The 18,745-nt window shown below is 39.6% G+C and overlaps 1 protein-coding gene across 2 annotated transcripts in view; it reads right to left on the bottom strand.

Moving 5' to 3' along the window:
- Positions 1–18,745, bottom strand: part of TMTC1 (transmembrane O-mannosyltransferase targeting cadherins 1) — a 262,946-nt gene that overhangs the window by 47,881 nt on the left and 196,320 nt on the right. For both annotated transcript variants that reach the window (XM_061205419.1, XM_061205420.1), the window contains one exon: positions 7,832–7,975. In XM_061205419.1, the coding sequence (XP_061061402.1) occupies positions 7,832–7,975 (144 nt within the window). The remainder of the gene's footprint in view (positions 1–7,831; positions 7,976–18,745) is intronic.

Below are 18,745 nucleotides of genomic sequence, written 5' to 3'. Positions count from 1 at the left end.
GCAGGTTCTTAAAACATTAAAGATACATCTACCCACAATTCTATTCCTAGGTATTTATCCCAGAATACTAAACATACAAACCTATAAACAAACCAAGTATCTACCCACAGGAAAATGGATAAACAAATTACAGCATATTTATACAATGAAATACTACTCGTCAGTTAAAAAAAAATGTAACATGCAACAACATGGATAAGACTCAAAAAAATCATGCTACATGAAAATATCCAGATGCCAAAAAAGTATATATGAAATGTTCACCTTTAAATGAAGTTCTACGACAAGCTAAAACTAGTTTGTGGTGAAAAAATTTGAACAATGATTGCCTCAGGGGAGGGAGAAATTTACTGGAAAGAGGCATGAGGGGTCTTTCTGGGGTGAAATGTTCTATATGTTATTTTGGGGGTAATTACAACAGTATATAAAATTGCCAAAACTCATTGTACCAAACACTAAAGATTGTGCACTTTTGCGTTGAATCATGCCTCAGTTTTAAAAAACCACATAACCACAGGTGTGAACACTAGGCTTATTAGGGAGGCAAGACAACCCTTCCTCCCTTGGAAGAACAAAAGAAGAGGGCATCTATGAATATGTAAGAAATGAGGTAGGAAGAAGGGAAGCTGCAAAAATTAACCTTAAATGACTTGAATATTCTCAGTAAAAGTAAAGGATTATATCATCTTCTGGGTGTGTGCATAGGCACTGAGGAGGGGAACAAAGGATACTTATATTAGGAAAACAGAAAATATTTGGGAGCTATTATAAGACCATAAGGGATGAATTTCTAATAGCTCTAACTCCTGATCCTGCTTTTCCCCCACAATGCTGTCTTCAGAGTTTTGTAAGGGTCGCATCGAACTCAGATGTATGTTTTTACCTCCAACACTTGAGAGACTGGATGAGGGTCTAGGACACACATACAGAGACACTGCATCTTGGAGCAGGGGCAGTGCAGTGAAAGATAATGTTAGATTACATATAAAAATAACATTAGTTATTACAGTGGTCTTCAGTCTCTCAAAGCTTGACACTACCTAACAAATCTTGTCCTTGAGTATTTATTTAATTGGGGGAGGGAGTGATTAGGGAAAAAGGCTTAAAATGATTCCCGGGGTGGGGAGAGGAGTGATAATGAGAAAAAGTTGAGAACTATTGGTCTGCCTACAAAATGCAGGCAATGGGCAGGGGGGGTGGTACCTTGAGTTGGAGGCACAGTTGAGCAAGTAAATGATGGTCAAGGTGTGAGTCTAAGCTGATGTCACATACATTAATGAAATAGATCATAGAAATGAGAGATGGGATTACACATTATAAACATAAAAATCAGAACAGAGGTTCTAACAATGGTAAAGAGCGGGGCCACTAGGAATGAGGGAGTAAGAGGGAAATAACATTTGTCCCAGAAGGGAGGCATGTCAACGTCAAAGTCTTAAAGGGAGAGACAATGTGAGCACAGAGAGAGCTTGGAGGTGGCAGGTTGTTATCCCATGATCCCTTCCAAGGGTCAGAAGGAGTGACAGAGAGGGGAAAGGAAGGGTGGGAAGAGGTTAATAAGTGAAGGGCAAAGAGGAACATTTCAGAATTCAGGCACTAGAGAATGAAAAGGTGTGCGTAATTAAAAAGCCCATGGCATGGCCATGTCGGTGAATGGTCAAGGTAGAGCAGAAAAGTGGCAGGCCCTGGAGGGAAGGCAGCAGAGGAACTGGGTGATGGATGCAACCGAATTCACTAAAGGTTGCCGAGTCCCTGAGGACGACAGGAGAATGTACAAGGCTGTGACACGGCCCTGATGAGGATGGAGATGGTGGCAATGAGCTGCTGGACTGGGCTTCAAAAGAGCTGGAGAAGGAGACCTGGAGAGAGACAGGTGTGAACTACATAAAGACCCCGAGGAGAAATCGCAATGGGGTTAAGACTACAGATAAGTAAGACTGGAGGTAACCTGGATGTGAACAGGTCACCATGGGAGTGGGGGTGGGGAGGAGGATTTTATTCCAAGAGGTGGATGCAGAAGTTGCCCACCCAAAGTTGACATCCTAATGTGGTGAGAAGGACCTCAAAATGTTTTTCTTTATCCAGTGGGCTGGCATTTTGGAGTCTCTGGGGTTTCAGGTAAAAGGTAGAGAATGGGAGAACTGCTATCTTGAGTGTATAAACTTCCTTTTCATGAAATAAAGGCAGTGTGGCTAATGCCAAAGCTATAAGGAAATTTATCCCAAACATTGAAATTTATTTCAAAGCTAATGGTTACCCTTTTTTCCACATCCTTTTATTCTTTAGAAATTCAATTTTCTAAAGGATTAGCCTAAAGAAAATAAAATGTATATTGTTATCAAACTCATCTTCTAAATAGCTCAATTTTGGAAATTCTATTTCATTTTCTTCTGACTTTTGATTATAAGATTTATTGTAACACCCATATAACACCCATATCCTATTATGTGAATAGAAGGTAATTTTGCCAATGGGAGGGACAATACGATTCTTTAAAATGAAAATATTCTGTTTCAGTAGCAAATACCAGATACTGTTTTACCCAAGCAGTCACAGAAGTATTTTCCCATGCCCTGAATTAAAGTATTCTATTATGTTCTCTTGAGCCATCAGGGATTTCTGCTCTTTCATCCATAAAAACTGTATGCTAATCTTGCCTATTTTCTTTTACATTTTAGGTTCCAAGCAAAGCCAACAATAATTAATATAAATTAAGAATGCTGGCATGGAAAGCTGTTCGTTATCAATCCGTCGCACTGTAAACGTGCTGTACAGAATCATAACAGATTAGCTTCAAAGTCCGGGGAAATGGTCATGAAAGAGGTCAAATATATTTGGATAAGAGTCAGTGACGTGCACGGCTGTGAACAGGTCTAAAGCTATCTGTCATATAACTCCAAGAATTCAAATGGAATTTGTCCTCAGTGTTCTAAGATTTCTGGGATGCTCTGACAGAATCACATGTTATTTAGAGTTTCTGGTCTGGACAAAAACTCATTTCTCTCAAAGTCAAGGTCATTAATAAAGGTCTGTGCTGTCCAATATAGCAGCCACTAACCACATGTGGCTATTGAACACTTGAAATATGACTAGTCTCAGGTATGCTGTATGTGTAAAACATACACTGGATTTCAAATATTAATTATAAAAAAGAAGGTACACTATCACATTAATATTTTTACATGTTCAATTTAAAAATTAATTTTCATATTAATTATGTTAAAATGATAATATTTTGAATATACTGGGGTTAAATAAAATATATTATTAATATTAATTTCACCTTTTTATGTTTTAAAATATGGCTACCTGAAAATTTTAAATTATAGATTCTGGCTCTCATTGTATTTCTGTTGGGCAGGGCTGCTCTGGGCTGTATCTCAGTTTTGAGATGAGCCACAAGGAGGCAGTAGAGTGTGGTGATTAAGGGCAAGGGTACTTGGACAGAAAGTTTGAGGTTCAATTCCCACAAATTCTATTTCCTCACTAAGGGACCTTGGCACCTAACTTACCTTCTCCAAATTTTAGTTTCTCATTTATAAAAGAGGAAAAGTGATAGTGTCCTCCACTCAGGGATGATCAAATCTAAACTGATATGATATGATCAAATCATATCTAAGGAGATCACCTGGGTTCTTAGAAGGAGCATGAAGTTCTAGGTTACAATAAAGAACACAATTTTAAAAAGTTAGCTGCCTAACGAGAAATATATAGGGTATAAAACTTAAATAGTAAAACGGATCAAATAAAAACATATTTAAAATATTCTTATCCTCTTTATGCCTTTGACCCATTGCCAGTTAGAGCAGAACTATATTAAGGAAAGCAGATCCAACGTGGAGTAAACGTGGGTTAGTTCTGTTGTTTTCTGGGTCACCTCTCTCTGCTACTAAAGGACATAATGGAAACAAACCTTACTGTTTCCTGATAAAAAAAACAGGAAGTTCCTTCCTCCCAAAAGGAAATCACATGCCATTTAATAGCTAAATATTAAGTAATTTTTGGATTGGAGAGTTATTTGGGCAGCATGGGTAATGGAAAGTGAATAGGACAGGGCAGGCAATCAATCCTGGGTCAGCAGAGCCTGGGCCAAGGTCACATGAAATCTCCAAACTTTGGTTTCTTCATCTGTAAAATGGGGATGAGGATGAGAATGCCTCTCACAATAGTTTTAAAGATTAAATTAAATAACGGATATAAAACCCACTTGTCTGTAAACTGGAAAATATTACATAAATATTAGCTACTATCACGATTTTATTCTACTGGATTCTAAGACTCATCTACACAGATGCAGCCACTTTGCTCTCTGTTTAATGTGAAAGAGCAGAAGGTAAACAAGGGTGACTTTGTACCTGGCACTTAACCTTGGTTCCTATTCTTGGTTCTTATTCTTCCCTATCTAAAAGAGTCATTGGGAGGGCTTTATTTTTTTTATAAAAAAGCACTCAGAGTCATACAAATGTGAAGCGTTGTTGGTTTGGATGATCATTGAGTTGATTTTACTTAAAAAGAGAGAAAAATCTTATGTTGAGTATCCAGGAGCCCCACCTACTGTGAAAAGTAGCCATTGCTATGCTCCAAAAAATATTTCCTTGTACTCTTAACTCACATACACTAACTCAAGGTAATAGTCAGAGGCAATAATAATATGTGAATTGAAAAAGGAAGGCTGCAGTATGCATCTCTCGTTCAGGTCTGGGCAAGATGAAATTTAAAAGAATCTCTGCCACCATTTTCAAGTAGAGCCACATTCAGCACAGTGTAATAATCACAATTGTAGGATATCATTCCTAACAAGAACTATCATTTTGTATCCAGGCCATCAAAGCTGGTTTCTTTGTAAAAAAAAAAAAATTCTCATCTGTACTATTTTTGAAATCAGTACTGTATAATGCTGGTATCCCAAAAGACATGAGCAGGATTTATCCACCCATTAAGTTATTTGGGCTCTAAGCTGGACATATACAGATGCAACAATGACTTTTAAAAATGAGTCCTTAGAACTTCACATAAATAAATAAGACGTCATAAAAATAGTAGAGTAAAATAAAAGCACCCTATTGACCTGTAAACCGTTATCTACAATAACTAGAACACATTTTCCCCACAGCTTTTGATTTGCTATTATTTTTAAAGAGAACATACTAGTGCTAAAAGGTTTTTCTGTCACAGCGTGTACTTCTTCATTTACTTGTTTTTCATCACTCTCAATTTGTATAAAATTTTAACAAGCTATCTAATTTTTTTTTTTTTTTTTGCCACACGACATGTGGGATCTTAGATGTCCGAGACCAGGGATCGAACCCGTGCCCCCTGCAGTGGAAGTGCAGAATCCTAACTGCTGGACCGCCAGGGAATTCCCTAAACTATCTAATTTTAAAAATTTATTAAGTTCATTTAGTTTTTGCTGATTTATACTTTTATTTTTTTCATTTTAACTGTACTTTCCTTGCATTTCCTTATTTTAGTAGAGTATTCCCTTGATTTTGTGTTCCAGTATATGGATAAAGCCGTTCTTAAACAAAACTTCAGACTTGGGATGGCACCTATCACCTTATGTGATGTTAGATTGTTCTGTGATTACTTTACCCAATGCTTCTGTTCAAATGGGATTAAATAAGAACATGCATTAACACATGTGCACACCAAGAAAAAGGACTAATATCTCTATGCATATATAAAATTCAAGGAGTGGGAGGGAGACGCAAGAGGGCAGGGATATGGGGATATATGTATACATAGAGCCGATTCACTTTGTTATACAGCAGAAACTAACACAACATTGTAAAGCAATTAAACTCCAATAAAGATGTTTAAAAAAATAAATAAATACAATAAAATTCAAGAAGTAAAAAGGAACGTGAAGAAGATGCATCCACTGAGGTACTGAGGCAATTAAGCCAATCCTGTTAGGGAGAGGATAAAAGAACAAAGCAAACCATCAGCTCTAAAGGTACCAGATGTGCTCTGTGAAGTTCAGAGACAAGGTAACCAATTCAGTAAGTGTGTGGATTGTCAGCAACCTAACAAGCACAGATAAATGCATCACTACTCTCTGATTCTAACCATGTTCACCCTTTTATTCCCATTTCTGATGTTTTCAATCTGTTTTTTTTTTTAACATCTTTACTGGGGTGTAATTGCTTTACAATGGTGTGTTAGTTTCTGCTTTATAACAAAGTGAATCAGCTATACATATACATATATCGCCATATCTCCTCGCTCTTGTGTCTCCCTCCCTTCCCTCCTTATCCCACCCCTCTAGGTGGTCACAAAGCACAGAGCTGATCTTCCTGTGCTATGCGGCTGCTTCCCACTAGCTATCTATTTTACATTTGGTAGTGTATATATGTCCATGCTACTCTCTCACTTCGTCCCAGCTTACCCTTCCCCCTCCCCACGTCCTCAAGTCCATTCTCTATATCTGCGTCTTTATTCCTGTCCTGCTCCTAGGTTCTTCAGAACTGTTTTTTTCTTTTTTTTTTTAAGATTCCACGTATATGTGTTAGCATACAGTATTTGTTTTTCTCTTTCTGATTTACTTCACTCTGTATGACAGACTCTAAGTCCATCCACCTCACTACAAAAAACTCAATTTCGTTTCTTTTTATGGCTGAGTAATATTCCACTGTATATATATGTGCCACATCTTCTTTATCCATTCATCTGTCAATGGACACTTAGGTTGCTTCCATGTCCTGGCTATTGTAAATAGAGCTGCAATGAACATTGTGGTACATGACTATTTTTGAATTATGGTTTTCTCAGGGTATCTGCCCAGTAGTGGGATTGCTGGGTCATATGGCAGTTCCATTTTTAGTGTTTTAAGGAACCTCCATACTGTTCTCCATAGTGGCTGTATCAATTTACATTCCCACCAACAGCACAAGAGGGTTCCCTTTTCTCCACACCCTCTCCAGCATTTATTGTTTGTAGATATTTTGATGATGGCCATTCTGACTGGTGTGAGGTGATACCTCATTGTAGTTTTGATTTGCATTTCTCTAATGTCAATCTGTTTTTTAAAGCGTAGAAGTTAAATTCCATAGCCACCACCATTTCCACTATGATTATCGCCACTACTACCATTGCCCTTGCCATCACCAACTTGCCTAGACTTTATATTAATAGAAATACAAGATGCAAAAGTACCCCTTTGTCTTCAGGGAGGCTAACTGCACCATCAGTCTTTTCCAGGGCAGTGAGTGAAAAGCAAACACCAGTGATTATGCCTGGGAGGTCTTCGGAGAGCAAGAGTCACCGTTGCTAATTCCAAGAAAGCCTCAGTTTGTTTCTTACCTATAGCACAAACTGTGCATGAGCTGTGGTTATGCCTTTTGGCTCACCTTTAGAGCATGCTGCTTTTCCTAGACCAGCACTTTTCCCAAGTATATTCATGAAATTCTTGGGAAATGCCTACCAAAAATGATTGACTTTGGGAAATGCTGTATTCCATACTCCCTTCTTGAATATTCACAGGGCATTTAGCATATTAAGGATTCTTGCAATAAAGGAACTATCTTTGCTTAATTTAGCATTTCCTAAGTTTATTTGACCATGTAGCCATTCCCTCTTCCCAGCCCTCTACAGACAACCTATGAACATCTCCCAGAACTAATACTTCCAGAGAGACACTCTGGGAAATACTCTTTTTGATTGATAAGGGATAGAATTAATTCAGATGAATATTGCATCCTCCCAAAACTTGAAAACCCTAACTATTCTGCCCTAGGAAGAGGAGACAACACCACAACCAAATGAGTGTTGAAAAGGAAAGGATTTCTTGAAACTACAAGGTCTTCTGATCAAAGGTACACGTTCTACTTACCTAAGGAGATTCCCAAGATTGAAAAGAGCCCGGTTGTGCTGTGGATTTAGCTGGAGAGCCCTCTGATAGTACATCTTTGCCTCTGCTGTGTCTCTGGTCAGTGTTCCAAGGTTGTTCAGGGCACTTGCATGGCGCGGATACAACCTGAACAATTAGAAATATTAAGCCATGATTGTTCAAAAACTTCAAAGTTGGTCACAATTTGCTTGTTCTTCACCCCCCACTCCTCACCCCAGGTATGCCACAACAAAAATGAAACACTGAATTCTTCCTTTATTTTAATGGCATGTCTGTGTCAAATCTTAACAGTCAACCATTTGTGCACCTGCAGGCAAATAAACAAGGCAGGAAAGCACATAATTGACACATGGTGGCATAAGTAAATTACCCCCAAAGAGTGCAAAAATAAATGGTATGCAAAGCTACCGGGGTTAAATAAATTCAGCTTGGAGCCTACTTTCAACTTCCTTTGATTGAAAATCCTCATTGCCACCAGTGCTGACTTTCTGGCCTAGCGGGACTGCTGACTAGCTGCCTGTATAATGCCCACTATTTACACAAGATGTTGGGAGTTCCCTGGATGAGGGATCTTCATGAATATATTTGAATTGGAGCATCAGTAAAACCGCCATTATCGAGAAGGTGATACAAACGTCTCCCCATAAAAATAAACTTTCTCCCTCAAATGGCTCTCCATCTTGACTCTCCTATTCCATTTTGTCTCATTTCCCCACTACTGTTATTTGACACCACCTGCTCTGATAGTGTCTGGGAATGAAAATCCTAACATATAAAAATTTAAAAAGGCACAATGACGTGAAAACAGCGATCCTAATGTTCAAAAGCAAATGTAAAGGAGGACTGCGTACACATCAGCAAAGCAAATTTATGGTGATTAAGAAAGGAAGAGAATCAATTTACTTCCTTAACTAAAAACTATAAGGAAGGCAAATCAGCCTGCTGCTGCATACACAGCTGAGTTGATTTTGCTGCACTCAGAGCGGACATATTTAGTCGTTGAACAGGTTCGCTCCATCTCTGTCACCCAGAGGATTTTGAATAAGCCTGTGAAGCTGGCTTTTAATGTAGGAAAGGCAAGATAATGCCCAAGTAATAAAAACAGGATCTGTACTTGTCAAGTCTCTTGACAATCAAATGCCATGCTTGTCCCCTCCCAGCCTGTTCAGTACCTTCTAAGAAGATCAATTTAATTTGGGGACAGAAGGGATCCTATTAAAAGGCCAAGGAAGACAAGCTGCATAGCTTTTTTTTTTTTAATCTTTGCCTAACCCAGAGTTTCCTAAGTTTATTGGACCATGTAATCCTCCCTTCCTTACTGCCTTATAGCTCAGCTATTAGCATCCCTCAGTATTTTCAGGAAGACAATCTGTGTAATGCTCCTCCTGATTGACAAGGAATAGAATCAATTCAGATGAATGTTACGTCCTCCCAAGGCTTGAAAGCCCTAATTATTCACAATAATTCTGTAGGCTGTTGGGAGAGATACATTATGAGAGGAAGGTCGGAAAAAACACACACACACAACGTGTTTGCTTCTTTCTGGTCACCTTTAATTAGCAAAGACAACCTGAGGGTACCTGGTACCAGTCCCCTAACACCCATCCTCACAGTTCTTGGTGTACACAAGTCCTTGGTGCTCTCTCATAGATGCCTCTACAGGACATCAGAGCTAAGAGAAGATGCTCTCGTACCTGCCCACTCATTCCATGCCCAGAACAGCCTCCTGGGAAGCTGTGTCTAAGAATTACTTTGGGAATGGTTACAGAGAGCATATCACAGCCAGGACTTTAATTCTTCCAATTAAAAAAAAATGTTTGGATGTTGAGCAAAGCTCTCTGACTTCCAAAAGATTTAAGAGGGGGGGGGGGTCCTGTGAACATGGTGAGAACAGTTCTTATTTTTTCTCTGATGACGAACAGCAAGAGAAAGCATCCTGGTGACCTCTGCCTTCCCAGACGAGGCAATTTCTTAAAACTTGGTCTTTTCCTCATTTCTTTATAGGCTTTGGAGTCCTCAAAATAGATGTTTGAGGTGAAAGCACTAATATATGGGAAAGGACAGTCTAAATTCAATAAGAGCATCTACGATGGGCTCCCTGTCACGCAGCTGCCCTCTCCCGCTGGTTATCAGCCCACCTTTTTGGACTTTGTCACCATCCCACTGCCATTTAAAGGAATGGCATGGGGACTTCCCTGGTGGCGCAGTGGTTAAGAATTTGCCTGCCAATGCAGGGGACACGGGTTCAACCCCTGGTCCGGGAAGATCCCACATGCCCCGGAGCAACTAAGCCCGTGCGCCAAGAGCCCGTGCTCCGCAACAAGAGAAGCCACCGCAATGAGAAGCCCGCGCACCGCAACGAAGAGCAGCCCCCGCTCACCGCAACTAGAGAAAGCCCGCGCACAGCAGCAACAGACCCCAACGCAGCCAAAAATAAATAAATAAATAAATTTAAAGGAATGGCATGTATTGATATAATACTTTCAAAGTTCACTGACTACAAAAATGTTTCTTTTTTTTTTTCAAACCAGAAACAGAACGTAAGTTCACACTGAACTCTCAAAAACAGAAACAAGCAGTGAGAAGGGAAGTAAAGAGAAACAAATATAAATACTATGAGGCAAAAAAAGGTCTTTCGCATGCCTTGTGCTCCAAGCTTAGGAGAGGGCTTTGTGGTCGGGCACAGGCAGCGAAGAGGCTTTGTGTTAACAGAGTCCCAACCCGCCCAGGAAGGGGATTGCTGACATCTACTGTGATTTACTGAATCTATTGCCACTCACAGCCCTCCACCTGGAAAACGTGTGATATTGTTTACTCCTGGTAATAGTAAAGATCTGCTAGCAACAGCCCTTCCCTCTGGGCATCTGATTAGGTTCACTTAATCATGAGCAAGCATTACATTATTTATGAAACAAAGCTGAATTTCATGAAAAGGATTCTTTAAGCAGGTCAAGAAAAAATTATCACTTTTAATTTTGTTTTTTATATAGATGTAGACATTTTCTTAAAACATATACTCTTCTCTTGTTTACTGAAGACCTATGCAAGGATGAAACTTATTTTTGTGTGTTTACTTTTTAAATAAACTTGTTTAAATGAGCTTGGGTCTAATTCAACCCTGCTTGGGTCTCCAAGAGGGGAATTTTCTATTAGAAAGATGAATAATTTAAGAGATGTCTATGTTGCTACATCAATTGTCAGGATAAATTAAGTATGTCTTGACTTTGACGCCTACAGGTATGTTTTACAAAAGTTCTGGTAGTGATTATTCCCTTCCCCATGTAAAGAACCTTGACAAAAGCTTCACTGAAAAGGAGGAGAGTGGTAATTTTCAGGCCCGTTTTTTTAAGACCAGTGTGAACAGCCACTGGATTTTCTTTCTCAGTCTTACTCAACATTTATATTGTATATGGGGGCTCTCTTGCTATTTCCTTATTATTATTATTTTTTAAAATTTCACTGAGTTAAATTTTTAAAATTTATTATAGGGAAAATGTATAATATTGTCAAATAGTTCTGGGGTATAAGGAAGTTTATTCTTTCTCTTTAAAAAATAAATCTAGGTATAGAGATACAATTCTATGAGTTGAAGAGAATATTTTTCAAGTATTGTATGATTTATATTCTCAATTTATATTCTCTATGATTTATATTCCCATTTGAACATTTAAGGGCTTCTTACTTTTTATCTGGTGGTCTTTCCTTAAGCAGAATTAATAAAGTAGGTAGTTAAGGACATTATTATTCTCCTCCATTCCCAGGCAACTTATCTCTGAAGAATGAATATCAACAACATGTTAACAGGAAATCATCACTGTGAGGGAACAGTTGCCTAAGTGAAAAACAGAAGGCAGGAGCAAAAGAAAATGGGTCTAAAAAAACCTAGCATGTATTAGTGGTACTTTACATTTTAGAGTGCTTTCCCATATACTATCTCATTTAACTTTCTAATTCTTCAAGTAGAATTATTGTACTATTTTACAGTTGAGGAATGGGAGGATGGGAGAAATTAAAGAAAAAATAAATCACTTTAAAAAAAAAATATTTCAGGAGTTGTGTTCTTAAGTGTTAAAAGTCAGATGGTTCCTGTAAATCTATGTATTTTCCCAAACAATCCATGAGTCATTCAACCTTCAGCAAATAAATATACTGCTATCAATTAGAGCTTCCATTCAGAATAATTTCCCTTTCTATCCTTGGGCCAGTCCATTCAGCTATGATCCTATAGGAACTACTTCTCAGTGACAGAAGTGAAATAAAGTCAATACTCGGGAAACGTGGCTGAGATTCTTCTTCGCTGGGAAAACCTGTCTCCTGCCATACAAAATACTCATGGTATCTCTAAAAAGCACAGTATTATGGGAAGCTATTTGGAAGTAACAACATTCAGTCAGTGTTTAAGGCACAGATACATGCTCTCCGATCTACTGTTCTTAAGCTTCAATCTCAACTAAAGATCCATAGAGATAAGATGTATATGACTAAAGTCTAGTTTTATATTTTATTCAGTCATTTACTTTAAATTTTGTACACTCTGTTCAAAAGTTAGAATTCTGTTACTTTTTCATTATTTGAGTACCTTCTAAGGCATTTCATTGTTCAAGCAAGAGTGTATGTATCATGTGCTCCAGTTTGCAATTTCCTTTCAGAATATACACACCCTGATTTATTTATCTGATTTTCATTCCACACATTAATTTATTTGAGGTTAAGTATGCTAAGGTCAGATATTTATTTTCTATTTCCTGTTGAGAAAAAAAAGAATCCAAAAGAAAAACATGACTGGGAAAAAAATTCAACCATGAGATCTAAATTTCACGGAACTAAAAAATACCCAAAGTAAACTTCATTTCAGGAGTCAGCAGCAGCCGCAGCATATTTTCAATCATTCTAGTCCCTGCCATTTCTCAAGTGCCTGATTATAAAATTTGAATCATCATGTCATTAAATTGCACCAGAATGACATTGATCATTTACCAGTCTGCTTCTTTAATTGTCTGAAATCGCCATTAACACCCAGCAGCAAGTCTTGCCACTTTCTTTTGGTACCTTACTCCTTCCCATCCATTAGATAGTCTTCGAAAAAACCTCAAATGCAATTTAGGGAAGTATGACACACTCCAGTGAGGGGCCAACTAAATTATCTGATGTCTCACAATGGATGACCTCTAGTAGCGATCCAGAAGGACTCCGCCCAATTGATTTTTCAAGACAATTTAGAGTAAGACCACACCCTCAGGAAATGACTCATTTTAAGTGGCTGTATTTTCCTGATTCCTGAGAATTTTCCTCTGGAGGTTGGGAAATGTATTGAATTAAATACTTCCTTGCTCTTTTAAATAGAAAATAGTGAACATATTTTAACTTTTCTCAAGGGCTAGGGATGACCATGGTGAACTTTGGTTTTTGCGGCAGATGAATGGGAAATTACTCTGGTGGAGTGGAAATATAACTGTGATTGGAGTCAGAAGCCATGGGTGACTTTCTTGCTGTGTGATTTTGAACTTATGTCTGTGCTTTAGTTGCCCTCTCTATAACAATAAGGTCCATAACATATTAACTCTCTGGGTGAACAAATGGGATGGTGGATATAAGATGTCCACCTTCATACCTGATACACTCCATACATTTGATGTTCTGGGGCTGGCTACAGGACCTCTAGGTGGGTGTACTTGGCTCTCTCCACAGCCCTAATGAACCCATGCCAGCAGGAAGCTGCCAGCTCTCCTTCTTTCACGTGGATTTCTCATCCTCCAAAAAATCATTCTCCTCACTGCTAAGGCCTCTGACTTGCTTCCATCAGTCAAAATAACCTCCATTATTTCTTCATCACTAACCCAATGAACACTCAAGTTGTCTCGTATCCATCTGTTTGTCCCACACCGCGGGTGCTCAGATGTGAAGGACATTTGGCCCTCTTCATTTTAAGAATGTAGGAATGTTCCTTGTCAAGCACTCACTCCAACAAAGTCTGTCAATCTTTCATCATCTGAAGCAAATGATCCCCACAGGCACCAGAGCAATTTCCTCCCAGCCTTTCCGATACACTCAACACCAAATGGAATTCCAGACACGCACAATTTTAAGAGCTACATCCAAGGTTATAAGGAGATTCAAAGTCTTATGTGACAGATCAATGTGCTCGTAGAATCTTTATTGTAATAACACTTCGCAGCATGAATAGCACTCTGGTTGTTAGATTGACTTAGGAAAAAAAGACAGTGGTGGGCAGGAAGAGTGTATCCATGTTCGCAGTTAATAAGTGCCAACCAAGGACATCAGGAGAGGTGGGGAGGGAAAGGCGTGTGTATCCTGAAGATCCACCTCAGGAATTGGGGGTCTCCACTGGCATGTAATGGGAATGGGCAGTAGCTAGGGGTGTTAAATGTGTGTAAGTATATTAGAGGGTGGAAACTGCAGTGGAGAAAAATGAAGCGAAGCAGAGGAACAGGGTATGCTGGGGTTGGCAGGGAGACCAGGGTAGGCCTTGCAGACAAGATGACATCACCTGAAGAGTCCTGAAGGGAGGGAGGGAAGCAGCCATTTAGAGAAGGAGGGGAAGTGTTCTGGGAAGAAGGAAGGACAAATACAAAGTCTCTGTAATAGGCGTGAATGAAAAATGTCGCCTGCCGTATCAGTAAACAAAGGATCTTGCGGCCATCTAGCCATCACGTTACAGCCACCCAGATGATGAGCCCTGAGGGAACTCAGGATAGAAACAGGATGCCCACCATCGAGCAGTCAACTGCTGCAGCCACCCCCAGTGGTGTACCCTGAGGAGACTCAGGATGAGAAAGCACAGGATACTGGCCCCAGATAGCTCAGGTGCATATCAAAGGAATGATTTCAGTGAGCCCAGACTCTTGCATCTTCCCATACACAGAAAAGCACTAAATTCCTTAACTTGAGATATCTGGTTTTCTTTAATTAACAGTAACCTTTTGATGTTCTGACTACCTGGTCTTTGTGGCAAAAACCCTTATACATCCTGGATCCCCCCACTTGCTTCTTCGGAGCAGTCTCTCAGAGTTATCTGAGACGCTGTGTCTCGGGCTTAAGTCCTCAGTTTTGTCCGCCGAATAAAACGTAACTCTCAACTTTTAGGTCATGCATTTTTTTTTCAGTTGCCATAAGAATGTGACGACTGGTGTGTGCCTGGAGCCCCGCATGGCTGGAGCTGAGACAGCAAGAGGTGTAGTAGGAGGTAAGGCCTGAGAGGCAGGGGGACCAGACAGGGCAGGACGTGGAGACCACTGCAGGGGCCCTGATTCTCACCGTGACTGAGACAGAAGCAAGCAGAACGTTCTGAGCACAGGATTACTATGAACTTCCCTGTGGCTGCTGGGTTGAGAACAGACTGAAGGAGGGGAGGAAGGAGAAGTGAAAATAGGGGAATCCAGAGAACACTGCAGTAATCCAGGTGAGAGATGATGGGCAGTGGAGGCGGAGAGAAGTGGTCAGATTGGGGGTGTATGAATAACATTCACCGAGCTTATCATGGCCAGGTATTTAGACACTGCTTTACACCTTGTATGTGAATTATTCCAGCCCTATGAGGTAGGTAACACCACTATTCTCATTTTAACAGAAAATCTAAATGATATTCTGTTGAACTGTCATATTTACTGATATAAGAAATCATAAATTAAGCCAGTGTAGTGGGTGCTATCTTATACCACCCAGATACCCCTCAAGTCTGAGGCACTTGACAGCTCACAGCTGAGTTCTTCTCTGGGCATTGCTTTACCAGAGGCTACTCTTCTCTGCCTGGGGCCAGTGATTGGTTGATAGGGGGTATAAAGGTTCCATCTCTTTCATGACAACTCTGAGGGGCCACCCTATCTCCAGAGCTCCCTAAGGGCTCCTCTGAGCCCCTGCGAATGCACTGTATCTCTCCTTCTCCCTCTGCCCATCTTGCTTCCCTGGCTTCCTTCCCTGGTGTTCCAGAGAGCACTCCTTAATGAACTTCCCGCTTGCTAATCTCTACCTTGGATTTTGTTTCCTGGGGAACCGCAGTGAGGTTTTGAAGTGAAATGGTGGTTTAAGGCAGAAAAAAGAGAGAGCAGATGTTTTTGAATATAAATTATAGAACTTTCATTTTGAAATATAGTCCGTAAGTATGGCCACAATATGACTAAAATTCTAGTTTTCTAAATGAATTTCTAAATCAAATTCTTGGATTTAGTGAATAAAGCTGCTAGACTTAATTAACACAAAATATACATAGTGAGAATATAATTTCATCAACAAAAAGGAACAAACATGATTTCAATTGTGCTACTGGAAAGCATATTTAGACATTTATAAATAAAAGTACCACACCAACGGAAGAACCCCTCTCCACTTGTTAAACTTGGTTGACAAATGGTATTGGAATTTTCAATCTTTCCAGAAATACATGGCAGCTGGTATCTAAGGCCACCTGTAGTCATGAGAGTTACTTTAAATGCTCATTCAAAATAGCCTGGGTAAAGAAGGACTTCTTAAATAATCATTAAATCCTGATTTAAAAAAAAAGTTCAAACTCTACCAGTTTTATAGACAACATTTTTCAAAGGAATTATAATAATCTTACTGATATACTCAGGACATCAATGAGCAGTGGGTTCATTAGACATAGTTAGATTTCTTTACACTCTAACGATATGGCTTTCTTCAATAATCATTGTCTCATTACTTCCTTTTCCCACATACACTTATTATAGTCTAACGGAGTCTCTTTGTAGACTTCCAGTTATCCACACAGGAGGGAATACAAAGAATGAGAGCAGTGGGTACCGTTATCATGACAAGTCTCTATTTTATGCATTAAAAAATTCCAATCAGAAAGATTTTAGCTTCTCCTTTCCCATGAGTTAGCCAATTAAATATCAGTTGTAGACTTCTTTTGTACAGGAGTTTTAAAAGTACATTTCTTTTCCTTTTAGTTATGCCTATAAGAAGAGCCTGGTCAGGGACTTCAACCCCCACACCCCGCCCATGAACACAGTTTCCTTTCCCTTCAGATTTTCTATTTAAAACATCAACAGCAGATACATTAGAAGTGGACAAGGCCCCTCTAAGGATACCAAGGCTGCCCAAACACACCTGAGTTCCCTCAGGGCAGGGTAATGCATCTCCTACTCAATAGGACTTATGGGAGGGGGGACATCTTAGATGATTTCTGTGTATTTCATGTGAGACCATACCTGTGAAAAGAAAATAGCTATCTGAGGATCACAGCCCTTTTATAAGGATGAAATCCTGTATGTGGCTGATATCCAACCACCTGGGGCACATCAGCTAGTCTGGGTATGGCGGGGGCTTACTGTGGAGGCTGGAGGGAAGAGGACATCTAAGTGAACAAATGTTCAGTGGAACATGGGGCATTTTCCTGCTGACAGTGAAGAGACTTTGTTGATCCACCTGAACAAAGGTGAACTCTATTCTCATTCCCAGGTACAGGGTTCTTGATGACCAGCCCGTATTAACCAACCAGTGATTGAGCCTTGCAAGAAATCTAATTATAAGATGAAAAACAATTTCCACGAGACTCTATCACCTATAATGAAGACTCTTTTAAAAGTCTCGTAATTGTGTCATCAGATTTGCAGATGTTCTCTGTTCTCTGTAAAACATACTGGTGGATGCCTAAAACATAATAAACCTTCTCTATAAGCCTGGGCCCTGCTGCTCCCTTAAGTTAAGCTACATGACTGCTAAGAGCCAGTTGTTCTTATTAACAGATTTATTCTAGTTGTTTATTGCAATTGCACAATATAATGAAATACCTTGCAAACTGATAAAATATAAAAGTAAAAAAGAGAGTTGTGATTTTTATGAAAACTAAAAAGTACTCTGGAAATACTCAAAAAAGGGAAGTCACTCAAAAAAATTGCTGTTGAATTCGATGTAAGATTAATTGTAAAAGGCTGGAGGAGAAAAATCAGAAAAATCTCAGATAGCCTTTACATTTTTATTCTACTTTAAAAATGATCACCACAGAAATGAACTGTGGTTGTAATTTTTGCAGATTCTAATCAGTAGACTCTTACTCAAAGAAAAAACTTGGTTTGACATTAGAAGACTTGGTGAATGGACATACATGTAAAATTTTAGGGTACAATAAAACATTCAAGAGTGCACATGATTTGTTTTATGATTCTTCACTTTTAACTGACTTTTTAAGGTAATCAACAAGCTACCGGCCAAGTACACATTCAATATCTTCTGCATTTTATTTGGGCAGGGCCACTATCTTTTCTTTTGAGCTTACTGAATGAGTCATTTCATGGGAGTTTCTGTATAGGAAGAGCTGAATGGCTGGGTGGACTTTCTGTTAGGGAACCATTGACCGAAACCGCCCACCCTGGCCAGGCACGTTAATAAGTGCTTGCATGAGTTGTCTCACCAAGAGAATTCAGGAGGGGCTGAAAGGAGGGAGGAGATGCCATAGTATGTCCTGCCAACCTCCCAGAAGCCCTCATGCTAGAATCCACCTTGGCTGAGAGAGACGCACACCACCAGTAAGGACCCTGAGTCAGACCAAATATGGGCACAAACAAGATGATCGGCCAGAGACAACCCGGAAAGCTAACCCATTACCATAAAACCTAAGACTGCGAGCCACATGGCAGAGCAGTTCTCCTAGGTTCCCTCACCCTGCTGCTCTCTGCCCGGCACCCCTTCCCAATAAAGTTTTTTGCTTTGTCAGCACGTGTGTCTCCTCGGACAATTCATTTCTGAGTGTTAGACAAGAGCCCAGTTCCGGGCCTGGGAAGGAGTCCCCCTTCCAGTAACATTTCTGCTCCCATCATACGAGGTGAAAATAGTAGAAACCTTGTCGAGAATAACTCAGTGGTCAGAAAGCTGTGGAGGCATATGGTAGCTCCACCAGTGGTGTTCTGATTTTCCAGC

This window comes from Eubalaena glacialis, chromosome 11 (assembly GCF_028564815.1).
Source record: "Eubalaena glacialis isolate mEubGla1 chromosome 11, mEubGla1.1.hap2.+ XY, whole genome shotgun sequence".
NCBI lineage: Eukaryota > Metazoa > Chordata > Mammalia > Artiodactyla > Balaenidae > Eubalaena > Eubalaena glacialis.
This window is presented reverse-complemented; position numbering and strand designations above follow the sequence as displayed.